Source organism: Aspergillus karnatakaensis, assembly GCF_047715665.1.
Source record: "Aspergillus karnatakaensis strain CBS 102800 unplaced genomic scaffold BJY04scaffold_67, whole genome shotgun sequence".
NCBI classification, from domain to species: domain Eukaryota; kingdom Fungi; phylum Ascomycota; class Eurotiomycetes; order Eurotiales; family Aspergillaceae; genus Aspergillus; species Aspergillus karnatakaensis.
Genome location: NW_027395779.1, coordinates 126058 through 152549, shown reverse-complemented (window position 1 = coordinate 152549; position 26492 = coordinate 126058). Strand labels below are relative to the sequence as shown.

The 26492-nt window shown below is 51.1% G+C and overlaps 7 protein-coding genes across 7 annotated transcripts; 4 read left to right on the top strand and 3 right to left on the bottom strand.

Annotated features, from left to right (window-relative positions):
* Positions 1-42: 42 nt before the first annotated feature.
* On the bottom strand, positions 43-3618 carry BJY04DRAFT_200002 (putative Rho guanyl nucleotide exchange factor). The gene is made up of 3 exons (XM_073712856.1): positions 1554-3618; positions 1237-1506; positions 43-1189 (listed from the first exon to the last, which is right to left on the bottom strand). Exons 1-3 carry the CDS (start codon positions 3351-3353, stop codon positions 458-460), a joined length of 2802 nt encoding a protein of 933 aa, XP_073566275.1. The 5' UTR covers positions 3354-3618; the 3' UTR covers positions 43-457.
* A 3264-nt stretch (positions 3619-6882) lies between these two features.
* BJY04DRAFT_231631 (uncharacterized protein) lies at positions 6883-8927 on the bottom strand (the record flags this gene model as incomplete). Its single annotated transcript, XM_073719582.1, has 7 exons — positions 8706-8927; positions 8454-8629; positions 8010-8353; positions 7662-7944; positions 7442-7564; positions 7165-7375; positions 6883-6924 (listed from the first exon to the last, which is right to left on the bottom strand). Exons 1-7 carry the CDS (start codon positions 8784-8786, stop codon positions 6883-6885), a joined length of 1260 nt encoding a protein of 419 aa, XP_073566274.1. The 5' UTR covers positions 8787-8927.
* A 533-nt stretch (positions 8928-9460) lies between these two features.
* On the top strand, positions 9461-10621 carry BJY04DRAFT_223091 (alpha-ketoglutarate-dependent dioxygenase AlkB family protein; the record flags this gene model as incomplete). Its single annotated transcript, XM_073717596.1, has 1 exon — positions 9461-10621. One exon carries the CDS (start codon positions 9461-9463, stop codon positions 10619-10621), a length of 1161 nt encoding a protein of 386 aa, XP_073566273.1.
* A 2160-nt stretch (positions 10622-12781) lies between these two features.
* BJY04DRAFT_223090 (major facilitator superfamily domain-containing protein) lies at positions 12782-14545 on the top strand (the record flags this gene model as incomplete). The annotated part of the gene is made up of 3 exons (XM_073717595.1): positions 12782-13324; positions 13382-13535; positions 13584-14545. The coding sequence occupies 3 exons, from the start codon at positions 12782-12784 to the stop codon at positions 14543-14545; spliced, it is 1659 nt and encodes a 552-aa protein (XP_073566272.1).
* A 1284-nt stretch (positions 14546-15829) lies between these two features.
* Positions 15830-17387, top strand: BJY04DRAFT_223089 (vanadium-dependent haloperoxidase; the record flags this gene model as incomplete). Its single annotated transcript, XM_073717594.1, has 5 exons — positions 15830-15906; positions 15971-16597; positions 16682-16810; positions 16882-17197; positions 17289-17387. 5 exons carry the CDS (start codon positions 15830-15832, stop codon positions 17385-17387), a joined length of 1248 nt encoding a protein of 415 aa, XP_073566271.1.
* Positions 17388-19117: 1730 nt separating this feature from the next.
* Positions 19118-20374, top strand: BJY04DRAFT_142578 (glycoside hydrolase family 43 protein). The gene is made up of 3 exons (XM_073708709.1): positions 19118-19537; positions 19616-19804; positions 19854-20374. The coding sequence occupies exons 1-3, from the start codon at positions 19208-19210 to the stop codon at positions 20349-20351; spliced, it is 1017 nt and encodes a 338-aa protein (XP_073566270.1). The 5' UTR covers positions 19118-19207; the 3' UTR covers positions 20352-20374.
* BJY04DRAFT_142592 (uncharacterized protein) lies at positions 20135-26454 on the bottom strand. Its single transcript, XM_073708710.1, has 2 exons — positions 25308-26454; positions 20135-25258 (listed from the first exon to the last, which is right to left on the bottom strand). The coding sequence occupies exons 1-2, from the start codon at positions 26260-26262 to the stop codon at positions 20397-20399; spliced, it is 5817 nt and encodes a 1938-aa protein (XP_073566269.1). The 5' UTR covers positions 26263-26454; the 3' UTR covers positions 20135-20396.
* Between the last annotated feature and the right edge of the window lie 38 nt (positions 26455-26492).

Sequence of the window (26492 nt, the reverse complement as noted above, 5' to 3'; positions counted from 1 at the left end):
AAAAACACTAGATAGTAGCTATTGAGCGAACAGCGAGTACAACTCTAGTAGTAAAGAATAAATTCCGCTTCGATGTAGATATGTACAATGCTCACCAACATCACACCCCAGCAACAACGCAAACAAACAACGCCAAAACGGTTGCAGCAAACAGTAAACAAGATGGGTATAGATGTCCAAGATGGGAAAAATGTATAACATAGCATAGTGTTAGGTTGGGGTGGTTAGGTTAGATCGATGTAGCTCAACTCAGCTCATGAATAAGGCTCTCTGAGTACTCCCCGGAATTCGTGTCGTAAAGATATAGCCGGTCATGTCATGATCCATCCAAGGCGTGTAGTGTAGTGTCAGTGAGAGGAAAAGAAAGGGAAATCGTGATAAGATGGAACAAAGAACAGGAGCAGATGTTGTCGAGACTCTAATTTGAATAGTGAAAGATGAAAAAAGGGAAGAAAGACTAGTCCTTCTGGACTTCGTTTTCAATCAGTTCGAGGATGATCAGGTTGCGGGGGTAGTCAGGGTGCTGCATGCAGATCTTGACTGTGCGGCCCTGGCTGGCTAGAGAGGCCCCGTTTGATGAGCCGCTGGAGAGGTTGACGGTACCACCGGTGCTGGTGGGTATGCTGTTTGCTCCTGATCCAGGAAGGCGGCTGCCATCGTCGAGGCACACCACATTGTGTCCCGGAATGACCTGTCGCAGACGACCGTTCATGGCGTTTCGCACTTCGACGAAGTCGTCATTGAACAGAATCAGGAACTTGCCATAAAGACATGCAGTGTGTGCGCGACCAACAAACTCCAACACCACACTGCGAGAGACGTCTCCGTGCTGGTTGACGTAGACGGCACACTCGGTGTATGTGACAAGGAACTCTGCGTCGCTGAGGCGGAACATACCCAGAGGCCGAAGACCAATGATTCGTTGGGCGATCTTGCTGAGATGCGCCTGAGCTTCCTGGGCGTCGGTGCGGAACTCTGGCACAGACCATGTCTGCTTCTTGTCGAGGGTGAGAATCTCAATACCCTTCTGGGTTGAGATGGCGAGGGAGGAGTGGAAGAGGTTGATGCCGTAACACTCGGCGGGGATGTAGAACTCATCATAGTCGCGGAAGAACTCGGTCTGCGAACGACGAGAGCTAAAGAACCGACTCCGGCTGGTGGCTGACTTTTGCAGCACGGGCTCGAGGATCTTGCATTTGTTAGAGACGCCAACTGCAGCAGGATTTCTGAACGAACCTTGAATGTAGACGACAGCCCGTCCCGCTTCTTGTACATAACAAGGGTACGGTCTTTCATCTGCCCAGCCGCAAAGAACCCTACTTCTCTGTTGCCTGACAGTTTCTGTGGCGCTCGTCGGGCGGAATCGTTCGTGGTACCTGTAGCCATGCCACTCGCCGGGACGACAACGTCAAGATGGTACGCAATCAACGATTTGTCGGCGATCAAGAGGAAGAGATTGAATTCTTCGAAGACGGCAATCTGCGTCACACGCGCCATGGCAATAGCCTGTCGGGGTTAGTAGATGTTCCGGGAGTTTATAAAAAGATACACACCCTGTTCCAGCCTCTTGGGTCACTGTACTCCGATACATAGACCCCATAATCAGTCCCAATGGCACACATCTTACGGCCCGGAGGCTGCTCGAAAACAGTCGCGCAATTGACTCCAGCACGGCAGATAGCTGACGGTCGGGATGTTGCCGGGTATTGCTTTTCAACCTCCTTAACCGCACGATCAAGCGGGGTGTTCTTAATAGTCACGCTGTTGGTCGGTTGAGAGGCGTCCGAGCTGGCAAAAGCAGTGTCGGCCAGAACACGCAGACGGAAAGGCTCCGCATTTTGCGTGTACAAAGCCTGCGCGTGCTTTGTCTTTGCTTCAGTGATCTTGTCGCACCAGTCTTTTCGGTTTTGGGCCGAGGAAGCGTACAAGGTATAAGTTCCGTTCAGGCCGAGATGTTTGATCTTGAACGGATAGAGAATACCGGCATCCTTGGAGTTCTCTAGAACAGTGGTGGGAACCAATGTCTTTCCTGACGCGTCGGTATTGGCGTGCGCGAGAGCTCCGGGTTGCGGCGATGGAGCTGCTGCAACCACACCTCGCATAGCCGATTTCACAACTGGATCTTCTCGGGTACTTTCAATGACAAGGAGATCCATCGGAATGGGCAGTTTCGACACATCGTAGGTCTCCTGTTTGTACACTTGCTTAGGATGGCTTGTAACAGACAGCTTCGCCAAAACAAGGAAGTGGTCAAAGAGGATGGCATGCGTGTCCACCAAGAACCGTGTCCGGGTACCCGGCCGCTGCAAGTCGCCACGGAAGACAACCTCTCGGCCTAAAAAGTCCAGGTTCAACTCGACGTCCTTTCGCATCTCCGGTCGGAGCTGTAGCTTGGAAGCAAGTTCCCGCAGGTCCATCTTCTTGCTCATTTCTCCGACTTTGTTGTCACACTCCAATGCAACGACCCTGATTTCTTCAATAGCTTGTGCCAGGTTTGTCTTTTCCTCCGAGTCCTTCGGCATATTTCGATGGACAGTATGCAAGAGTAAGGTGTATCGCTGAATCCGAGTAATAGGAGCCTTGAGGAAAGTGTCCCAGCTGAGTCGGTTGGACAGTTTGTTATCACGAGCCTGTGCCAGAAACGTGGCGAACTGGAAGTTTCTCTCATTCTCTTTGCGCATGAGGTAGTTTGCGTAGGGGAATGTCTCTGCATAGCTGATATAGACAGCTTTGGCTTTGCGAATCCACTCTCGGAAAATGTCAGCAAACCCGACGATGAACGGTCCCTGCTCTTTCTGTCGATACTTCAACTGCGCAAGGAGGTAATCCTCGTTGACCTTCTTCACCGCATCTACCTTTCCGAAGACGTCCGCCAGGAATTTGCTGGCTCTTTTTGCGGGGAGGATATTGGCTGTCGCTAGTCGATCGCGGTAGAGTTCTCGGAGGACATCAAGCTGGCCGATGTAGGAGTCTTCCGTAGTGACGATTTCATGCAAGTTGTTTTGTCGATCAATCTCTTTCTTAGGATGTGTCTCCCAGACTTCCTTGGGAACCTTGTAGAACGTAACCCAATCTTCCGCCTTCTTTTGAGGTTCCATGGCCTGCGTCCTGAGGTTAACCTTTTTGAGTGTTCGCATACAGTGGTGTGAGTAACAGCGTCCGACAACTTCAGCCTCGGTCTCCTGCTCGTGCAACAAAGGCGAGTAGCATCCGGTGCCAGTGACTTGGTACAGTACACCAGACATCGTTCCATTGCCAAACTTGACCCATTCTTCGTCTTTGACGAGGGCATTCTGATCGAGCATGTCCTGAACAACGCGCGCGGCAAGGGTCTCGGCATCTGCGATATTCATCGTCGGGACCTTGTGAGTAAACAACGCAACTATAGCTTCAACTACAGCGTGGACCTTTAGATCGTTCTCTTCTTCGGTTAGGTCTTTAATCCAAGCTAGAATAGCACTAAGAGCCCAGGGTTGGGAGCAGCGACGGAAGTCCTCGGACGAGAGTTTCGCCGGATGGAACTTCTTGCGACGGCCGGCGGGGATAACGGGCAGATCCAGGGTGATGGCAGCAGCTGCTGCGTCTAGAGGCGTGTCGAGCCTCAGACCTCCGTTTCGAAGCATCTCCTGCTGCTGCTTGTATTTCACCCTGTCTGCATCGGTCTTCGACCTGATTGGGGGGTCAGCACGAGGTCCAATGGGTTGGCTCGTCAAAGATGTAGACCGCGAAAACTGGGTAGGGCTGGGTGCGGCCGTTGCGTACGCATCTGGAGAAGGAACAGAAATATATGATTGGGGATACAATGTATCCTTGGATTCCTGTTGTCGGTATGTGCCGGCTGGCATTAAATGCGGGATAAGCGTCGCGTTATCGGTAGGCTCCTCCGGAGGCACTGGGAGCGGACGCATTCCAGGGTGGAAGAAGAGATCTCCAGGCTCATCAGCACCAATAGAGCCCTCGCTCCCTGAGTGATGAGACTGCCTACGGTGTGATAATGAGCCATCCGTCTCATCACCGTAATCAAAGCTCATCCGACGGTTGTATGCGCTGGGTTCGGACAAACCACCAGTTCCTCCCGCATCCACCCGTGCGTCCAATGGTACCTGAGGGAACGGATATGTATAGTCGTCAAATGGGGGGTAGTCGTACTCGTCAGAGTACTCGGCACGCTCTTCGCGGGAGGCACTCGAGCTATGTCGGGAGGTGGACGTCGTGTTAACTGGTTGTTCCGACTCCTCCCCGAACGGATTTGACTGCATAACTTTGTCATCATAGGGTGGATGTCCTGACTGGTTGTTGCCGCCATACGAAGGGTAGTAATCTGCGCGAGTGGTCTGTACGGGCGAGGGGGCAGTCACAGACGGGCGTTTACTCAGTGCACTAGTAGTCGAAGCATTTGTTCCCCGCCGGGTCATCTCCATTCGCTCGGCTTGGGCTCGGTCCTCCTCGTCTGCCATCCGCAACATGGCAAGCCCGGCCTCAGCTTCGGCATCACTTTCATCGCTGTATGCATCGTAGTTCACATACTGTCCGGTACCGGTTGCCATGCTTCCATTCGTATGCGTATGTCTCTCATCGGGAGACAGATCGACCGCAAGGGAACCGGTAGAGGGGTGGGCAGATTCAGCCGTTGCCAGTAGGTCAACCGCATTCTGTGTGTGTATATCGATGTGGAGTGGCCGGTCATCAGGCTGATAGGTGCTGGTCCACTGAGCATCTGGAATTGCGGCCTCAACCTCTCTAACCAAATCATCGTATCCCGTTCCTGGCCCAAAGTTCGCACTGGCTGTACCGTTCATGTATCCGGGTGACGGCTCGTTGTCGACTGGAGGTCCGGGGAGCGGACGAGCCTGAGGATGCCGAGTCAGTGTATCCGTTCTCCGAGGTGGTACAGGCGGTTGCGGCGATTGATGGATAGGAGGGGTAGGGAGGGATCGCGCGGGCGGGCGCACTGAGTTATATGGCTTGTCATAGCTATCGGCAGTGGAAAGATGCGCAGGAGGCTCGGGTGGTTCTTCGTCGACCGATGGCGTTCGGCTAGGATCGGAAAGACGCGACGGGTGGGAGAGGTGCGAAGGGATCGGGACTCCGCCATAGCGAGAGTTGTACGAGTTCAGACTCGAGAGCGATCCGCTGCCGGAAGCATAAGCGGTACTGGGTGTGGCCGGCGAGGCTAGACTGTAAGAGTTAAAAGATGATTGACTCGATTGCTGCGCGAATCCATATTGCGTCCCGGGTGATGTGCTAGAATACTGGGAAGAAAGGCGACTGCCGTAGGGATGGTCGGGCCCACGAGGTGGAGGCGGGGGAGGTAACGAAGTGTGCGACCCTGCGTTATAGGGATTCGGAGATAGAGGAGTTTGAGAGAACACCATGCTAGACTGTCGCTGTATCGTGGGAGACCCGAGGTTGCCGAGATTGGTTGCCTGATAAGCGGCCGGATTGTACGGCTGGTGCCCAGGCGACGTGCTGCTGGTGTTGCTACCACCGTAGGAGTTATTGGAATACGACAGCGCCGTATATGCAGTGCTCTGTTGTGATGTCCCAGGAGGTAATGGAGCGTACTGCTGGGGATTATAAGCGGGCTGTGTGGGCGACATCGGGGCGACGGATGAGGAATATTGGTATTGGTAGCTCGACTGAGATTGGGCGCGGGCGCGAGGCGGAGAACTCGCCGAGTATCGAGGGTCAAAATATTCGTCGCGCCCCGGACTAGCCAGCCCGTATGCTCCTGGGTGTTCGCTCACACTCGCACGGCCAGCGTATCGCTGGTTTGCGTCGAGGGGTCTCGTGTTGGCGGATGCAGGTGCAAAGAGACTCGCATCATCCCCCGCGTTATAACTTGGCACTCGTCGGAGCGGTGGATTGGTGGACGGAGGGGTGTAGGCGTCATAGCGCTGCTGGCTCCCGGGCTGTCCGTACTGCTGATTGCCATTGTGATAGTTCGCCATGCTGAGAAGGGACCATCGGGCGGGATCGAGGATCGGGTGAGGTGAGGTGTCAAGGTCGGAGAACGGCGAAGCCAAGGCCCATGCCTTGCAAGAGCGGGGCGGTGGGCCGAATAAATTGGCCGAGTAAGCGAGAGACAATGAAGCTAGAAGGAGAAAAAGACAGGAACAATAAAGCAACCAAAAGACAAAGACGGGGCGGAGTGAGGAATGAGGAGGGTCAGCGAGATGAAATGTCAGAGAGAGAAGAAAGGTGGTGGAGTTGCAGTTGGCAGTTGGTGTTGGCCCGTGTTCCACTCCAGCCGATTCAGCCTCATCGCACGTGGTCCCTGACCACCACTCTGGCAATAATGATCACTGACAAATACTGAGTACGGAGTATATTCTGGAATCTCAAGCAGACATCAGAAGCGATATGCGAAGGTCGAAGAACTGCGTGAGATGAGCAGGTGTGGTTGTGGCCCAGCATCCTGTCGCTTATGCCACACCTAGTGCCGTACGCACTACGCATACGAGGTTAGTAGGGAACTTAGAGACGGGCTATCCGAGGCTGTGCGCTTCATCATTACCAGGGTTGCCATGGTTTCTGACGACATCTAATCTATTATTCGACCTTTTCAGGTACAATCGTGCGCTTAGACAAACCGCCATCTATTAGCGAAATGACCCTCGCCTACTAAACACCAGCAAGGCTAGCAAGACAGCAAGGCAGCACAATTTGTATCGTTTCGTTATGGCTGATCTTCGGTCAATTAGCGATCAGTGCCATTTGGAGGTGGCCATCATATCCGCCCCAACCCACATCCTTGCAACTCACGCCTGTCAGATTCGCCGATATATATAGCTGACCATGGGATGGACCGGCCAGAATTTCAAGCTTATTTATCTAGTCTCGTTTGATCCGCTGTCGAATACAATAGGAGGGAGATCTCCATCAAGTCTTGCAGGCCAGATATTCTATTTCATTGGTTGCGTACTGTTAGATGAGCGATGGACACGGATTTATATGTTACAATGTTTCCTTGTCCAACATGTCGCACGTGGGAATTGTACGTTTTGGAAACCCTCTGCATTCGAACAACAAATTCGGCAAGTGCCGTAGCAATAATATAGATCTACCGCTGGAAAGCGTGCTCTTGACTAGTGGGCATGCATACTAATTCTATGTTCTAAATGGCGAGGACTGAGGAGCAGTGGCTAAGCCTGCTCCTGTTACAGCATTGATAACAAATTCCTCTTTAGTCATAAGCCCACTGTCCACAAGCGCTTTCTTCTCTTCCAGCTTCTCCAAGGCCGCATCATACTTCTCTAAATCACTTACTTTTCGCGCTGCAAATGCTGCAAGTTCTTCTGCATCCTCAAATTCCTTCTCACGCCTTGTCCACTCAGCAGCTCCGATATGCCGGCGCAGCTGCGTAAAAGGAAAGCTGCGGTTGTCGTTGAAGCCGGATGAGAGGAGCATGTGCAGCCACATGGCCCCAGATGCTTGTGACTATTTAACGAGAATAGAGAGCTCTTTCTCCTTGAACTCTGGTATTATCGCCTCTTCCTCCTCTAAGACGCGTATGAAGGTCTCAAAGGATTTGAAGTACTGAGTGAGAGGCAACCTTGGGTGGCTTGTCATCCTTGTAGTCCCACGCGCTGTTAATAGGCCTGTCTTTTAGAAGCCACTATGGTGCTGAGCCGAATAATTGGCAGGGTCTAATATATGACTACTCAAGATCTACTACTCTAACAACAGTCAGATCTTCCTTGCCATGTATAATGAGGTTCGCCAAGCCGAGATTATCATAAATTAGCTTAAACTTGCAATGGTCATATTTTGGATGGACAAAATCAGGTACCAGGCCTTCAAGAACCTTGAACGCTGTATACTTATTTTGAGCATGGTATGGACCAGTAGTCGAGTTGGGCTGATGAATGAGCTGCTCCCAGTCTTGCTTAACAACATATTGGAAATACTCCGTTGTCGTCGTAAACCCCAGGGCTCGATCACCTGGGCAAATGACTATTCAGCGCACGCTCTATCACAGCATTAGGGAGGGAAAGGTGTATACGTACCAGAAGTGTCAACTCCGCCAAATTGTAAGATGCTGTGCGCCTTGAATGTGAGCGGTCGTGGTAGTGGAGGACTCTGGGCTTTAGTATGTGGTGACGGCAGGCTGCCGATCTGGTCAAAGTCAAGCAAGAAGAGCTGAAGCAGAAAACTCGCTAACTGCCCGTAGATGCATTTAATATCGCTGTCGCTAATATCCTCCCGCATGACACTGGTGGGACGCTCGGTGTTCGGGTCCTTGATAATGTCGCTAAGACTGACGCCGTCCACAAAATCCATCATAATAAATGGACCTAGACCAAGTACGTTGCTAGCAGCGGAACCACACGCGTGCACCTTGGGACAGGGACTGTAGTTCTGTCATAGATCAGATTTAGAGCCGTTACCTCCACGGCAACCTTCTCGTCGACGTACTTGTCACAGACCATCCCCACGCGAGGGAATCGAACCATCCAGGCGGCGTTGCACTGAAAATCATCTTTATTCCGACATTAAATGCACCATGGTAAGAAGGTCCTTCAGATTGACAAGGAAGATTCTTGGGATGAAAAGATGACACCCATTGGCAGAGGTGGCCTGTCCTGTGTGTTTCGTTCACTTTATCAACCCAAAGCTCGCCTTGCACCTGGTGGACGAGGTCAAGAACCCAGTTGGTATCCAAGACAAGGCAGAATCACTGCAGAAGAGCACTGGGAGAATACAACTCTGATGAAAGAGTGAAGTGGGTGATGGAAGCGTGAGGAAGAGCCATCACAGCGGGATTTTCTTGGCGCGGCATCCATCGTGTTGTGTAACTCTTCAAGTCACGGCCGAAGAGAGTTGAATTCTCCTGGGCTACCTTGAATGAAGATCAGCCGAACCAGTCGGCTCCTGCATACACATGATTTTATATTAATGACCTCTCGTGTCTCTATCGCGGCCTGTTGAAAGACGCATCCAGCTCCCCGAGCCAGGCGAACCAAGGATTTGCCTAATCAGGAAATGTAGCAGAACAACCTACTTTAGTGAAGTAATTTTTTGAGTGCAGTTGATCCCTATTCTATAGAAGCTATGATCTCCATCTAATTAGTAGTAGTCTGTCCCGACCCACATTAATATAAGTCTTGAGTCTGGACGATGTCCGGAGTATAGGTTGTGATAGTTACCTACTAACAAAGGGAATAACCAGCCAAAGTCATGTTTGTTCTTATATTGATACCCAATGATTCCGGCCAAGATTTCACCTCTGGAAAACATATAATCTAATGAAAGTGATATATAAACTAAATCAGCGTGACAAATTTGGGTCTTAATGCGATGGTAGGTAGGTACCTAAGAAGAGAGATGCGTCGCGTCTGCGTGACATCATTAGATACAGGGACATCTCAAAAGGTGCCGCCTCAGCATCACGCGTAGATAGAAAACAGTCTCAAGCTCAACACCAACATAATCCTATCCATCATAAACAACTATAACAATGTCAAAACGCACCCTCGAATCATTCTACAAAGCCGTCACACCACCACAATCCAAACGCCCCAAACCAGACCCCAGCCCCAGCCCCAACCCATCATCTCTCACCTACACAAACCACCCCAGCTACCCACACCCAATCGCAAACCTGCCGCCCTCAATCGCTGAACCTCTAGCAAACATCGCCAAAGATGCAAGCGTAAACGCAAAAGCGAAGAGGATAAACGACCAGCCGCACCTAGATCTGTTATATTTCCACCCCTTGATTCCGTCCCCGACGGCGAGGGAGCTGTTCGAGTTCTTACGCCGCGAGTTACCCTTTTATCGCGTGCAGTATGAGATTAAGCGATTTGGAAAGGAGACGAAGATCAACACGCCGCGATTCACGACGGTTTTCGGGGTTGATGAGACGTCCGTTTTTGTACCGAGTCCGAAGCCAGATCATGATCTAACCAAACCTAAGACCGAGTCGACCGTCGCAACAGGTGCCAACCACAAAGATAGCGATGGCGACAATAACACGGACAACATCAACATCAACATCAAGCCCGAAGACCCAGACCCAAACACAGTTGCAGACACCCCCTTCCCCGAAATTACAGAAAGCACCCTCTCCCTAACAGACACCCAAACACGCAAACCCACCCCCGCAGGAAAATACAAAGCAACCCCGCGCCCCATCCCCCCAGCCCTCGACGCCCTCCGCAAAGCCGTCCAGGCCTCAATCGGAGACTCCTCAACCTACAACTTCTGCCTGGTGAACTACTACGCCACTGGCGACGACAGCATCTCCTACCACTCCGACGACGAGCGGTTCCTCGGTGCTAACCCGTCCATTGCATCGATCTCACTGGGTGCGCAGAGGGATTTTCTTATGAGGCATAAGCCGTCTGAAGATCCGGGTGTTAGTAACCAGCCGATGAAGTTCCAGCTTGCGGGCGGGGATATGGTTGTTATGCGCGGGGAGACGCAGGCGAATTGGTTGCATAGTATTCCGAAGAGGAAGGGAGGGGAGGCAAGTAGGGGGAGGATTAATATTACCTTTCGCAGGGCGGTTGTGAGGGGGGGGACGGAGAATTATTATACTTATAATGTTGGGGCGGGGGGTGTGTATCGGTGGGATGAGGGGAGGGGGAGGATGTGTTTGGTTGAGGGGGATGGTTAGTTAAGAATTTTCATGGCTACGGGATTTCAGATATCGGACTATCGCTACACGATAAACTGAGAGTGGTGAGGCGATAATGTCTCCAGATACTGGGCTATGCGGAGGAAGCACCATTGCATATATGTAATTACTACAAACATAGTACAAGCGCTCATGCGCTGAACCAACCCGACAAGGCGCAATGCAGATAAGCCTTTCTAAGCCCTGAATATATATGCTTCTCCAAAAGACTCTGTCTTCTTCCAATAATGCCGCGGTCTCCTTACAATGGTCACTGTAATCCCTCTGCTAGAAAGAATCGAGATATATATATACAGCCAGGAATAGGTGATCTTTTGCGTCTCGCCCTATGATTATTGACTTACTCCAGACCCCGAGGATTAAAGAGCCTCTAGCTTAGATTGCAACTTTAATACCGCACCAAGGAACACCTGATACCTTATAGCGCAGCCCTACTCGATTTGGGATTGTATCCTCTGTATGAGTCCTTAGTGCGCTGCAGGATTTGAACCTAACTTGAGCCGAATTGAACTCTTGCCCCACATGGCCAAGTATGTAAAGATCTTAGCTTATTTATGGGTGGCTGTTACTACCGTGAGGTTAATGGAATCTCGTCTTTATACTATATCTCCTTATACTATATCGCATTTCACTTTTGCGATTTGGCATCCATGTCATACTATGTCCCTCGCGGATTTGTCATGGTAGTTTTATCTTCGAATCTTGAGAAGAAGTGGAGATCAAAGGATTGCTCTGTTGAATTAGTCGTGTATATATCGCGCCGGTATTGAAGATAGCACGACCTGGAGACAATCAAACATTTAATTTGGATATCAGAAATCACCCCGGAGGTAGATATAGAAATGGGCAAGTATGGCGGACTGTACCCTGTAGGAATAACCATATCCTTTCTAAATATCGGAAATGCGTATGCAGCGTAATTTATAGGCAAGGCAGTCAACTTATGTGCGATTAGACGAAACCCGAGCGCAAGTTGTTGAAATTGAAAGGGAAGACCGCAGAGGCATATGCAATGACACAATATGCAGAGTGCATAAGATCCCCAGAGTAGCGTACTGTAGTGGGTCGAACCAGCCGGAGAAACAGGGTCCATCACTTTACCTCAAGCCATGACGTTGTTCAGCATATTTTCAATGCAAAGCGCTCTCCGAACATCTGCCGAAAGCGAAAATGGTGAATGATCCACAGCCGATCGGCTACGTATGGCTAGCACGAGTCAGGTAAAGGGATATGCTGAGGATCAGGTATACAAAAGCCAAGAAGAGATCGCTTGGCTGATGCTGAGGGTTGTAGTTCGAGGAAGTGTGCCGAGCACGTAGCCTTCCAAGCATCCAGCCAAGTCCTCTTGGTCAACCCTCAAGCCTCCCGTCTTCTCGGCATTTCGGGACGCCGAACATTCGTCGTCTTGAGCAGCGTTGATGCAAAACCACGATATATTGTCCAGACTTGGGACATGTGAACAGTGCTGTGTGAGAGTGATTGTTTCTCAATCATGCAGCGAGAAAAAGTTTCTGTGGGTTGGCGATCGATGACGTATGTTGTCTTTTCTGCTCTCGGAGCTGCGGTTGATCGGGTGGACCTTGCCCGACTGCTGTGCCCGGCTTCCGATTCTTCAGTCTTCACCCTTTGATTTTCTGAGAATTGCGAAGGATAACGAGAAGTTCTTCGTATTCAGGCGCATAAGTATACTCATACCAACTCGCTACTTGGTCCATATTCGGTGCAACTTCACAAAATGGGAGACAGCCGTGCCTCTAGGGTTAGCAACGAGCCTACGTTGACTCGCTGAGGCCCTTCGAGGCCCCGATCTGCCTTCCGGGCGGCCGTACGGCGTAGCACAGACACAGTGGCCGTAAGCAATCTAGCCCGAAGAAAAAGGATTAAGCATAACCCGTAACCAGTAGCCACTCGGCCGCTCTGCTTCTGGGCAGGAACCGTGGGCACCACTGTGGTCCCTTCAATCCGGTTTTGACGCAATACTGGGGCTTCCCCTCCGTCTTCTGTTGCTGAACCGATGATGTCGATGATCCAGTGGCAGAAAAATCGAACATAATTATACCTGCGGAAAAATGTCCCTTATAAAGACCTACCCCGTTGCTCCCTCTTACCCCTTGCTTGACATCCCATCCCCACAACAACATGGCGGACGCCGACCCCCGCGAAGTCCAACAGGCACTTTCTGCCCACCACAAACCCCCTTCTGAAAAAGATGGAAACCCTGATAATGGAGGTACGGCGGATGCTCCTATCATCCCGAGCACAGGCGTCGAAGCAGCAGAGCAGGAGATGGCTGGGAAGGAGAGCATTCGCTCTGACGGGAAGCGTGAACTGAAGGAATATGAATGCTACGAGAAGCTAGGCTACTGCTGGCCGTCGTGGAAGAAGTGGTCGTACCTCGTCGCGGTCGCATTCGTGCAGGTGTCGATGAACTTCAACACCTCTGTGTATCCCAACGCGGTCATTCCGCTGTCTGAAGCTTTCCATATTAGTGAGCAGCATGCGCGGACTGGTCAGATGGCGTATCTTGTGGCGTACTCTATTGGATGTGAGCTGTGGGCGCCGTGGAGTGAGGAGTTTGGGCGCTGGCCTATCCTCCAGCTCTCTATGTTCTTGATCAACATCTGGCAGATTCCCTGCGCTTTGGCGCCAAACTGGGGAACTATCGTCGTTTGTCGTGCACTTGTAAGTCCCCTATCACCCTTGGTTATATTTGCCAAGTTACCTCTGCTAACAAACTAGGGCGGTCTTTCTACTGCTGGTGGTAGTGTCACGCTTGGTCTGATTGCCGACATCTACGAGAAAGAAACCCAACAGTTCCCACTGGCATTCATCGTCCTGTCCTCCTGCATTGGTACCAGTATCGGTGGTGTCATCGGAGGTCCAATTCAGCGCTGTGAGTCCCCACCCTAGCTTATCCCCAACAGCTAGCTAACAGCTGCAGTCCTCGACTGGCAATGGTTCTTCTGGATCCAACTCATCTTCGGCGGCGTCACCCAAGCCATCATCTTCTTCATGCCCGAATCGCGCTCAACAATCATCATGGACAAAGAAGCCAAGCGCATGCGCAAATCCGGCGAAGACCCCAACGTCTACGGTCCCAACGAGCTCAAGAAGCCCCGCGTCTCCCTAAACGAGGCTTTCCACATCTGGATCCGCCCCTTCCACATGCTCCTCACCGAACCCATCGTCTTCTGCCTCTCCCTGCTCTCCGGTTTCTCAGACGCCCTCATCTTCACCTTCCTCGAGAGCTTCCCCATCGTCTACGAACAGGGCTGGGGCTTCGGCACCCTCGCCGTCGCCTGGGCCATCATCCCCATCAACCTCGCCTACTTCATCACCTACTTCAGCTACTGGCCCTGGTTCTGGCGCGACCAGCACCATAGAAAGAACATGGAGGAATCCGACATGCTCCCCGAGCGCCGCCTCAAATGGCTCCTGTGGCTCGCCCCACTCGAACCAATCGGCCTCTTCGGCTTCGCGTGGACATCCTTCGGGCGCGAGCGCGGCATCCCCTGGATCGCTTCTATGATCTTCTCTACCTGCGTCGGTATTGCTAATTACGCTATCTACCTCTCGACCGTCGACTACATGGTCGCCGCCTACGGCGTCTACTCGGCCTCCGCGACGGGCGGTAATGCCTTTGCCCGTGACCTGCTTGCTGGTATCTCCGCGATGTATGCGACGCCGATGTACACGAATATCGGCGACAAGTGGCATGTGCAGTATGCGTCGACTGTGCTGGGGTGTCTCTCTTGTTTGGTGGTGTTGCCCATCTATGTCTTTTATTGGAAGGGGCCGCAGATTCGTGAACGGAGTAAGTTTGCGAAGGCGTTGGAGGCGGAGAATAAGACGAACCAGGGGAGAAGGGCGAGTCGGATGAGCCAGCAGTGGGGGTCTGTGTGATTCTTGCGTGTTGCTGGCTCTGTTCCAGGGGCTTTTGGTGCTTCTAGAAACATACTTTGGCGACGATTCCGGTCGAGGGCCCTGAAGAGTATCAAGCTTCTAGGGATATTTGGGAAAATCGTCCAGAGGAGAGGTCAAGGAGAGAAAATTTCTAACAGCTGGTTGGAGCTGAAGAAAAATAACGACGACATGACGTTTAGAGACCCCTGCCTGGGTTTACACGATGTACATATGCTTTCGTTTTTGCGCATAAGTTTGGACGTTGGGAGTTGGACGAGCATTGCAACTAGATCTTGTACATTACTGGCATTTGTACATATCCTTCTTTATTATAAAGATCCAAAGGCCTGATAAAGCCCCTAGTAGCTGGATAGAAGCTAGACCGTTCGTAGATAATCTTCCTTCCTCATGCACTCCTATATCTTTAAAATCCTTTATTGAGTAAGTCGCTACGAACCATTTTTAGCCCCCTTTCTAACCTAATTCCTCCACTACATACATCTACTCACTCATACCCTGTGTAAATATAGCATCTATCACGTTGACTAGACATAATCGTACCATATTACTGGATGTCACTTATCGGAGGAGTAAGCCGCTTTGGTGTTTCACTCGCTGTGAGGGTTTCTCCTTCCTCCCTGGACCCCAGCCCATCTTGAGCAAGGAACTAGGATGATGACAATTTCATCAAGAGCGTAGCGTTGCTGGACGAAGACGTAATATATGCCAAGATATGCATCTTCTAAGAACACGAGTGGCCGACCAGGTGCATCGGGCGTTGAAGACCGGAGTATAAGCAGATGTGGTCAGCTACGACACCCAGATCTCCCGTCCCAAAACCTATCATAGTGGCGCCTAGCTAGGGCTGGCGGCTTATGCCTTTTACCTGACCAGGAATTTCTGTATATACCAGCTTTCAGCTTAATCAGAGAGTGAGATATCACTGTCCACCCCACGCCAAGATGAACGCCATTACCCTCGATATTCACGCGTTTCCGTGCAATACTTGGCAACATACGAGATTGGTGGCCGTCGAGATACTATTCCATACTGCAACAACTCTATTTCGATCCTTTCTGTATACCAAGAGGGACTTTCCCGCTTCATGGCTAGCCTTGCATACCAAGACAAGTACGAGCTTCGTGTCAAGAGTGATGCCATTACTTGCGCAATGGGTCCCCCGCATGCGTTTAATATTTAAGGGTTCTCATAGTGTTGTTCCTTCAACATTCAACCTGCATCCCACCTGACTCCCTAAGATTTCCAACCCTAATCAATACAGCCATGAAAATCACCGCAGCCCTCTCGGCTCTTACAGCCGTCGCCTACGCAGCTTACCCCGGCGACATCATCCAATACTGGTATTTACCTACGCCTCCACCTCAACCTCAAGCATACCTATCCCCTCCAACTAACACCAACAAGGGCCGACCAATCCCTCCTGCTAACAAACAGCTCCACCGTCGGCGGCCTCCCCTCCCCAGCCTCAGCCTGGTTCCCCGCCATAGTCCACGCCGCAATCTACTCCGCCGCGCTCTTAACATCCAACGCCTCCCACAGCATCCAACAACTCGCCGTCTCCCACGCCGCCCACGACACCCTCACCTGGACATTCCACGGCGTCCGTCTAGCCCCGACAATCGACGACGCCCTGCGCACCGTCATCCCAGCCATCGGAATCCCCCAGTCCTCCCCTGAGTATCAAACCGCTGCATCGATTGGCCAGAACGCCGCTGCGAAAGTCTTAGCCGCACGAGCGAATGACGGATTCAATAACTTCGTCGAGTATACCTTCGGTCCTGAAGAGCCAGGCGTGTATCAAGCTACGCCCGGTGGCCGATTCCTCCCTGACTCGCCGCAGGCGGTGCATATCCGGCCGTTCGGGGGGATCAAGAATATTACAGCATTCCGGGCGCCTGCGCCGCCAGAGGCAACGGGGGAAGGGTATGAGGAGTGGGTGATTGAGGTTCGGGACCTGGGTGGTGTAGATTCAGTGAGCAGGACGGAGGACGAGACGCATATTGCGTATTTCTGGAGGGAGTCGAGTGTTGCGTGAGTATTGCAGCCCGGTCCAATCCTGTAAAGAAGATATGAAAGAAGGAATGCTAATTGTTGATTGTGCTTGGGGGTGATAAGAGGCTGGAACCGCTTCGCGCATGCAATCGTTGGAGATAGTCTTGCCGACGATGTGGTTTCCTCGGCGAAATTCTACGCGCAGCTTAACTATGCGCTTGCGAATGCGGCGATTGGGGCTTGGGATAGCAAGTATGCATGATCTCTCACGTTTCCCTATCTGCTCTTGCGAGACTCCCATAGAGATGACTGACATGACACAGATTCCACCACAACCACTGGCGCCCCATAACAGCCATCCACCGCGAAGGCATCTGGCTCTCCTCCGGCCTCGACGTGCACGATCCAAGCTGGACGCCTCTCCTCCGTCCGACACCTAGCCACCAGGACTACGTCTCGACGCATGCTGCGTTTGGTGGTGCGGGCGCCGCGGTGCTGAAGCACTTCAATGGCGGCGATGAAATCGATGCGTGGTTTAGCAGTAATGTCACCCTTGATGATCGGGGGGTGCTGACGAGACATTTTACGAGTATTGACCAGGCGAAAGTGGAGAATGCGCGGAGTCGGATTTTTGGAGGGGTAAGTCTATTCTAGTACTGAATCTTTTATATCAGTTTTTGGAGCGAAGTGGAGTGGAGTGGACCTGACGAGGTGCTAACTATAACTGTAGATCCATTTCACGTATGCCGGTGACGCGGGGAATGAGCAGGGGGTTGCGATTGCGGAGGAGACGTTGAGGTTGTTTGAGGAGCATTGGGATGAGTTTTAGGGTGGGCTTTGGAGGAGAGAGAGGAGGACACCGTGAACCTTATCCAGATAAGAGTTGCTTGCTCTCGGGTCGTATTGCAATAGAACAGGATACGAGCCCTGACAAGGTCATGGTCAAAGAAAAGGTTCAGGTTAAGCGCCCCCTTTCGCTAAGAAGCAACTCCATCATGGGCATTGAAAGTACTTGTACAGACTGTTAAGTATAAAACGTCTATACTAAGCTAAGAAGGTAAGAAAGGAATAGGCCAAAAGAGGCAGGCGCGAGCAAAATGCTTGCAGGTAAGGTCCGGTCGTGCCTGTCAAGTAAAGAACAAACAATCTAGTAGAAAGGCGCGACCTACAACAAAAGAGAGAGGAAGGAACGACCTAAAAGGCTTGCATCGCACCTTCCTACTGAGAGTACAAACGCCCGAAGAGGAAGGCGCAACCCCGGACCTTATAGGATAGGAAGGTGCGTCATGGCTTGGGCAAGAAAGGAAGGAGCGACCTAACTGCATCGCGCCTTCCGCACGACGATAGGAACGCCGAAATAAGAAGGCATGACCCACGACCTGACAGGATAGGGGGTGCGCTGTGGGTGAGCTGAGCATGATGGGAAGGAACGACCCAACACATCGTGCCTTCCGCATCGAGGGTTATATGCTGAAAGAGGAAGGCGTGATGCAAGACAGGGACCTCCCTCATGAGATGGGAAGGAGCGACTGGCCATCTGCTCTGCCGCACACACCGCGGTCTCCTTGAAGAAACTCAGTCTTACCTATTCGCATTGTATGTCTTCCATTAATATTACAGTAGGTTCGATAAAATGGAGAGAGTGTGATGGAACAACCTCCCAAACTTCACCCTTCATTGTCGGGTTGACTTCTTTCGCAAGCACTCCATCCTGCTGTGGATTTTCTCTTGAGTCTCTATCACCTAATTCTGGGACGTGTAGCACTAGGCTTGTGTATCTGGGAAATGACCTGGGGAGTAGCAGTGGATCATTCCGAAAGGATTTGGCCTAGTCCACTGAAAGCGTAGGGCAGTGCCTGATAAGACCTGACCTCGACTATCCTCGTTAAACACTAACAGTCGCTGTCCCCAGTACACAATCTTTCAGCAACGTGTCTTGCAATTTCTAAGTTCTTTATTAATGCAGTGAAATGAAGAGCCGTGATAGCTTGGCCAGAACTTTCTCATCGACCGGTCAAATCGATGTACTCTGTGAGAGACTGCAGCGAATTCTTTCTCTGAGAATCAGGAAACGAAGACCACTAATTAGACCCATTGAGCAGTTTCAACGCAGCTCAAACCAACAAGTCCATATAGCACTCAAGGTTTAGAATAATTTAACCGCCCTCTCCTCCCCTCTTTTAATTTCCCCTTCCCTCCTCTAACACACTCAAGTCTCAGCTACTCCATCCCATCGTTTCCACCTCGGTCCAAACTCCCCCGCAAGCATGAATTAACCCGAACCGATCGACATGCCACGCCCGCTAAATGCGGGGGTTGCCCTAACCCTGACGAAAGCACCCCCGGACGAACGCCAAATCGGGGTATTTGCCGGCGGGTATGCAGATCATTTCTTGGTCGTTAATGCAACGAGATGTGCCTCGGAGAAAAACGTCATTTTCTGGGGACTTTCCAGCAATCAGAGTTGAAAGGTGTCTAGGTTTATGGGGTAGGTAGGTGTGGTGATGATGCGGAGTGTGTGGTATGATGGGGTGTTCTCGGCTGGGTTCTTGACTGAAAGGTAGGTATAAATAGATAATGCCCTCAGCATAGGTGACCTAAATACTAGCAGTTACACCGACATCCATTGTAATAGAAGCGAGAAACAAGATGAAGTTCACAACTCTTGTAGCAGGGCTTCTCGCCCTCCCTCTCACCCTCGCAATCCCGACCATCCCCCTCAACAAGCACCTGTCCAAAAAGGCCGACCCAGCCAAGGCCGGCTACCTCGCTGTGTACTGGACAACAGAAGACGAAAGCGTGTATTTCTCGCTAAGTTCCAACGAAGACCCTCTCGGATTCCAATCTATCAACGGCGGAGAAGCAGTTATCTCGCCGACGCTCGGAACGAAGGCGATTCGTGACACGACTATCATTGAAGGTCGTGGTGAGGATGAGGGGAAGTATTATATTATTGGCACGGATTTGGATATTGATACTGTTTGTTCCCTCTCCCCTTTTGTTCATTGGTTTAGGTTGTGGGCTTGGTTGGCAGGGCTGAGGCTAACTCTTGCACAGACAAACTGGGATGCCGCAACGCGCAATGGGTCAAGGGCGTTGTTTGTTTGGGAAAGTGAGGACTTGATCAACTGGACTGGGGAGAGACTTGTGACTGTTGAGGATGAGCGGGCTGGTATGGCGTGGGCGCCGGATGCTGTTTGGGATGAGGAGCAGGGGCAGTATTTCGTCCATTGGGCGACGCAGTTGGTATGTCAATCTCTGATCTTTCCAAGGGGAAAAGAACTGATAGAAGCAGTACTCCGAGGACGACCCTAAGCACACCGGCGAACCAACCCTGATTAATAGCTTGCGTTATGCCTACACCAGCGACTTCAAGACGTTCACCGAGCCGCAGACGTATATCTCTCTTGCTCCTGAGACTGCCATTGACCTGAGCTTTATCCAAGTGGATGAGAGCACGCTCGTTCGCTTCTATGTTGATGGTGCTTCCACAACTCCTATCCAGGACATCAGCACAGGTGGACTCTTCGGTGAATGGACGCCGCTTGACGGCACTATTGAGGACAGCGCTAGCTTCGAGGGTGCGTATCCATTCTGGGATAATGTGGAAAAAGGCAAAGCATACCTGCTCTGTGACCGCGTTGGTGGTAACCCCGGGGTCGAGTCCTGGGAATCGACCGATGTGACCTCTGGCAACTGGGTGAGGAACAACGAGCATGATTTGAGATTCATGCGCCACCTATCAGTACTAGCAGTGACGCAGGAGCAGTATGACGCCCTGAGTGCCCTCTAAGTGTTGTTACCCCGGCGCGCGTTGTATCTCAGTCTATCGCTAGAACTATTGCTCGAATCGTGCCATCTTATCGTGTATAGATTCTTGCGTGGCACCGAATTCCTTCAAGTGCCTCATAATTCGTAGATAGCGCTCCTCAAGGGCAAGCGAGTACGGGGTTTGTCCCCGCTTGTTGACATGGTTAGGGTTCGCCCCGGCTTTCAAGAGCAACCTGACGACGGCCGCAACCCCGGTTTTGACTGCTTCAAAAAGTGGAGTCTCTCCGTCACAGTCAACGGCATCGACCTCCACGGAGTCAGTGTCCAACAATGCTTGGACAATTGACTTGCGCCCCTCACTCGCAGCTTTATGGAGCGGTGTTTGCTGGCGAAAGTCGCGTGTGTCTGGCGGTACGTTCTGACCGAGGAGGTGCTGAACAGCCCAGAGATGTCTGTCTTCGACGGCACTGTTCAACTCGGAAATAAGCCGCATCGACTCTGTAATATCAATCCCAAACTCGGCTCGAAGGCACCACAGAGCTTTCATTCGAGATGAAGCAGCTATTGTTGCCAACACTCTCTCAGTCAAGGAGGCTGAAACCATATCTCTGTGGTAGATGATCAAAGAATCTATGCGATCGTGGAAGCGCCAAGAGCCCTGGTCATAGCACGCTGCCATAACGATATCCTCTGTAGAAGGGATATAGCCCCCCCGGTGATTGTGAGCTTGATTTAAGATAATCCTAACAATTTGTGGATCATATAGGGATCGCTTAGCAGCCGCCTTTATGATGGAATCTGTTATGGGGATGTCCTGGGCATGACTGAGGAGTAATGCCAGACCCTTATACGTGCCGCGCACAGCCGCCTCCAGAATCGCCTCCGTCACAGGAATATCGGGACCAAATCGTTTGTAAAGAATTCTGAGAAGCTTGTCACTGTTGACATTTTGAGCCGCGGCCATGACGATACCCTCAGTGACCTCCAAGCCAGCGCCAGCCATATCAAACAAAGTATCTAATAGCGCCTCCGAATGAGACCAGTTGACACACGCTTGTTGAATCAACTCATCATCGATAAACCTTTTTCCATCTAGCTCACGAATAAGTCTTTTCATCAGGAACGCATCGTGTCGGTGTGCTACTGTGTGAAGGAGGAGCTTTACTAGGTGCCCCTCCTCTGGGAAGCCCACAGCAGCATGAACTGCGTTGCTGGTAACTATGCTCTCGTCCGCACAACCTAGGAGTAGCTTGAGGATTCCATAATCTGCCTCTGCCGCCGCGAAGAAAGCCTCCTTTGTGACTGGAGATCGCTTTTCATGTACGAGTATTTTCAGCGTGTCCTTCGCATATCGTTTCAAGGAACGAACAAAATCTGCTGTGATAGAGACTCTAAATCCCGGTTCCTGAGCAATAAGGGTATGTAAGATTTCGCATCCATAAAGATGGTTACCAACGGCAGATATGCTGATCTGCTGGAAGAGATAAAGGTCGTGCTGCATGCCTCGCTCAATCCGCTGAAGGAGAGCAACAATATCTCTTGCTTCGCAAGTTCTTGCGCGGTGGATTATGAACTCGTCCGTAATAGGAAGCTGTCTGGTGCGGCGGCCTAGCATAACCACTGCGGTTACCTCGGGGTCGTATCTGCGCGACAGTATTTCCAAAGCTTCCACGGAGGACGTAAGCTGACAGACTCGATCAGAAAAGATTGACTGAGGGCTCCGGGCAACCTCTATCAAATCTTCCTCCGTAAATGCCGAGTCAGAATCGAACCGATGTAGCAGCAAGTGTAGTGATCTCTGGTTGTGTTTCAACGCGATCTGTGAAATAAGGTCGCTACGCATAATCATGTGCTCTTCGCTGTCCAAAAGCTCTGGTATGGTACGCTCATCAGTCGCAGCATAGAATATGGCTGTTCGGAGCAGACTGTCTGTAATTTGCAGGTCTCTCATTTTAGCAATGAGCAGCCGCAGGACTTCCTTCCCGGAGACTCCATTAAGGGTGGCAGCTCGAAAAACCTCTGTAGAGAAAGAGATGCTATCCTGGACTCTGTCGAGAAGGGATCGCATATGATCAAGCCCATATTTCCTATTTTCCGCTGCCGCCATCAGTAAACCTGGTGTCACTGGGATTGAGTCTCCTAAGCGTAAGACATCTTCCACCTGTCCCCCACTCGTAATCGTTGAAGCGTATACCTCCAGCCATTGACTGTCGTGAATCAACCCTGACATGCTCTCATCAGATTTGGCGGCTCGCGGGCAAAGAGACCGTATTATCTCTAACCCACAATTCAGATTTCTAGCAGCGGCTGTAACAACATATTTTGTGGCTGGTGAGTCGTCGCCGAGAAATTCGAGTAATAGCGTCATAATCTGAGCACCTTCTGTCTCGTTTATCGCAGCAGCGATCAAAACCTTCCTAGTAATCACTTGCTTCCCAGTAATCACTTGCTTCCCAGGAAGGTGGTCCAGGATATGAGCTATTATAGTAACCGTGCTTTCCAAGACCGCAAATTCAATGAACTCCTCATCTAGAAGTTGAGGACTCCCTGATTTCGCTAGCAGCAGCAACAGCAGGGTTTCATCCTTAGCTCTAGCTGCTACCTTGATCATCTCCGACGAAACCAGAATGTTTTTGCACTTTCGCAGTAGGAACATCAATACGCTGACACAGTAGTCAGTGCCCTGTTTCCATAATTTGCGCATTGTTGGAATATTGCCTCCGAGGCGGTCGATCAGAAAATCCAATGGCCGGTGGTCGAAACTATCACCTGAGAGTGCAAATCGGTTAAAAGCATTCAAATTCATCGTTATGGGCATGCGGTCGCCCAATCGAGCCCACAGCATTTGCAATATGTCGAAGCCGTGATTTGCGTTCTTGAGGACGGATTGAAGAATATCTTCGGTAACCAACGAGTCGCCCTGTACATGATCCAGAAAAATGGTCATAAGCTTTGCATCGCCGTATTCGGCGAATATTCGCAGCGTGTTCTCTGAGGCTCGGACCTCTTCGCCGTGGTAGTCCAGGATGGATGACATATGCTCGAGGCCGCTGTGCGTGTTTTGAACTATGTGGGAAACAAGTCTGTCACTGAATGAGAATGTATCCGCTTGTTGCTGGACAAGCCATTTGAACAGCTCCGTGTCTCGCCTCAGAGCCGCGCGTTCAAGAATCCAGGTCGGAGTGGAAACCTTGTCCTTGGAGTGGTCAAAAGCCGCTTGAATAATTTCTCTTTTGACGTGTATAGCCTGTAGCATGGCCTCTATTACATCGATCACCACACTAGCATTTGGTTCTATTTGTTTGAGCAGAAAAGAAAAAACCCGCGTTTTTCCATGCCGCGCGGCTGCCAATAGGGCATTACGCAGAGCCCTGGGATCGTCCAGTTTCTCTAGGGCGTAGGTAGCAAGTGGTAGGATTTCCGTCTCGGCTGCTAGCTCAAGCGCAGACAGCCACCAATTCCGTATCACACGAATGTTATGGTATTCACAAAAGACATTCCACCTTTTGAACTGGGACTCTGGCTCGAACATAATCGTATGACGGTCCAAGACCTGGAATTCGGATTCGGACAGAGAGGCATGATCTGGCCAATACTGGGCCGAATAGAAAAGAAATGGATCGGTGATGTTGGTGTAGCGGTAAATGTCGAGCGATCCGAAAGCATCTATAACGCGGTCAAGGCATCTGTACGCAAAGCGGGCATGTGTTTCCTGTTCCTCAACCACTCGGCTACTGCTCCGAAGCAAGAAATCTTTCAGAGATTTGTGGAGGAGAGAAACGATGTCATCTTGCACGACGACTAATAGGCGGCACATATTGACACTATCAAGGGTAAAAGCGCATCGTACGTCGTTGTTATCCTCCAGATATAACTCGCAGACATCCGCTAATTCGAGTATCGTAAGCGGGCGCATAGCGATGGCCACAAATCCAAGGATACGAATAACAAGGTCGTAATCGCTCTGGCTATACTCTTTGACAGAGTTTAACAAGTCCTTATAAAGGGAGTCAAGACTTCGCGGTAACATCTGGAGGGTCGCGACGGCGTCCTTCGAGGCAACATGAAGTAATTCACGGCATGCAATGCCTACCCATAGAGGAGTTCCGTCTGCTTTGTCTCTGAGTATCGCAATAATAGACTCTTTCACTGATATTGGGTAATTGTTCCTCCTGCTCAATTTGTCAACTTCCTGGTTGATCACAATGTCAACATCCTCTCTCAGCCTAGGAAAGACAGCCAGATCGTGACGATAGAACTGACATAAATGTCGACCAATTTCTTCGTAAGGCCTGCTTGTAATCAAAAAGTTGATTCGGAGGTCATTGTGATCTCTACTTGGTTGACGAAATGTCTCAGAGAGTTGGCTCAACAAGCACTCCTGGGACTCCCGCGTACACTCGTCCAAGGCATCGAGGATGCAGTATATCTCGCCCAGATGGCCTCCTAACGCCAGAAGAATGGACCACAGAGAGTCGAATGACTCAAACATATGCTGCTTTTGGTCACGATATCTGTCCAAGAGGATGATTATCAAGTGAGGATGCTTTTTGATGAGCTGATATATTATACCGCGGAGAATCGAAGTAGCGGATTGATGCTTGTCGGAACTGGAGTCGCAGAAAAAGTAAATGAGCGTATTTTCGGTATTCTTGAACAACGCGTGCTGCTGCAACATCTCCACAATTGCAATCGCCATGGTAGATTTCCCCACCCCCGGGTTTCCGTACAGCCAGAGTAGCTTCGGCTTTTCAGCATCACTAGCGTAGCCCAACCATCGGTTCAACTGTTCTGTCTCCAAGATCCAAGTACAAGTCCCAGCAGCGTATCCCCCTTTTATGCGCTTTATCCGACACAGGTCTTCCTCTGGGTCTGTAATAAAGAGATGCTGGCGACATTCAATCTCTTCAGGGCTTGCAGTTGAGCCACCTTGGAAGGTTAGGAGCCGCCGAGAGCCAGGTAGCGTAGGTTGACTTACCGTCTCGTGTCTGTGTTGGAATTAAAGCTTTTGGGGCGACTGAGAGGAGCAGCTTCGCATATGCAGCCGCCGTCATCGCGGCATAGCCTTGCCATTTCTTCATCTTGTGCGAGTCAGAGTAGTCATAAATGCCGCGTACTACCAGACAAGGGAGATGGTTCATGATTCCTGCAGCTTCCATCTCAAAGCACAGAATGGGCGAGTTCTGACTGAGGGAATCGCGAGTAGGTCCGTCCTTCATTACCTGGTTGCCAGATGCAATGAGTCCGTACCAGATATGCGGTTCCTCAGTTGCGCGTGAGTGACGCTTCACCAGGCGATCAATATCGCACTCGCTACAGTCATCTTCGAATTCTGGATGAGCGTAGGATGCTTCAAACAGCTGATCTCTTTTCCCACCGGGACATGCAAAACTTTTCATTCGTGGGTCCAGCCGCTTTTTGATTATAGACGTGAGTGGATCGGCCATGGTTGGGTACTGCGCTTCGAGGCTCGAAACAGATCCCAGTAAAAGGTCAGGAGGCCGATTCAGAGTTCCAGTTTGAACAAAATGACCACCCGACATGGTTTTCCCAAAATCGTATTGCACAACGCCGGGATAGTTGTCCACTGGCTTGCTCACGACGACGTCTCCTAGACGAATATCGAACTTTCTGCTAGGTACACCACCGCCGATTCCAACCATTAGTCCGTATAGCACATTTGGAAAGGTCGATCGCAGATGGGTTACAACGGCGGCAGCAGAGTTCGTGCCGATGCCCCCAGCAGGCAGGCAGACCATTACCACGTTGTGTCCGCTAATTGTGCCGAGCAGGTACGAGTTGGTATCGGCCTGGCGCGACGGAAGTTCCTCGTGCGTCTGATCAAACATGGCCCTGCCAGCTGCCATCTCATGGGGGAGGGCGCTTATCCAGGCCACGGTGTAGTCGCCGTGAGATAGCTTTGACGAAGCCATCGTACTTGATGGTTCATGGAGTCATAGATTTGGTGAATCTTCGTTCCTTTCCGTGATGGTTGGCTATGAAATGACCCAGGGAAGGAGGAATCTGGGGAAATGAAGAGATGGAGAGATGAACCGCGCCAAATCGCCGTAAAAGAAGCAAAGCAACGCCAAGACGAGGCTGAGGAGGTCAGCCTTGCCTAACTACCTACCCCTCAACAACACATCATTGACAAGTGTGACAG

What these genes read in the sequence shown, in the direction of transcription:
- BJY04DRAFT_200002 (XM_073712856.1), bottom strand. Translation starts at nt 3,353, where the DNA reads ATGAATATCGCAGATGCCGAGACCCTTGCCGCGCGCGTTGTTCAGGAC. An exon ending in ACCCAAGAGGCTGGAACAGG is followed by an intron (nt 1,507 to 1,553) that starts GTGTGTATCTTT and finishes TAACCCCGACAG; the next exon opens with GCTATTGCCATGGCGCGTGT. An exon ending in GGCTGTCGTCTACATTCAAG is followed by an intron (nt 1,190 to 1,236) that starts GTTCGTTCAGAA and finishes AACAAATGCAAG; the next exon opens with ATCCTCGAGCCCGTGCTGCA.
- BJY04DRAFT_142578 (XM_073708709.1), top strand. Translation starts at nt 19,208, where the DNA reads ATGAAGTTCACAACTCTTGTAGCAGGGCTTCTCGCCCTCCCTCTCACC. An exon ending in CGGATTTGGATATTGATACT is followed by an intron (nt 19,538 to 19,615) that starts GTTTGTTCCCTC and finishes ACTCTTGCACAG; the next exon opens with ACAAACTGGGATGCCGCAAC. An exon ending in TCCATTGGGCGACGCAGTTG is followed by an intron (nt 19,805 to 19,853) that starts GTATGTCAATCT and finishes TGATAGAAGCAG; the next exon opens with TACTCCGAGGACGACCCTAA.
- BJY04DRAFT_142592 (XM_073708710.1), bottom strand. Translation starts at nt 26,262, where the DNA reads ATGGCTTCGTCAAAGCTATCTCACGGCGACTACACCGTGGCCTGGATA. An exon ending in TCCAACACAGACACGAGACG is followed by an intron (nt 25,259 to 25,307) that starts GTAAGTCAACCT and finishes TAACCTTCCAAG; the next exon opens with GTGGCTCAACTGCAAGCCCT.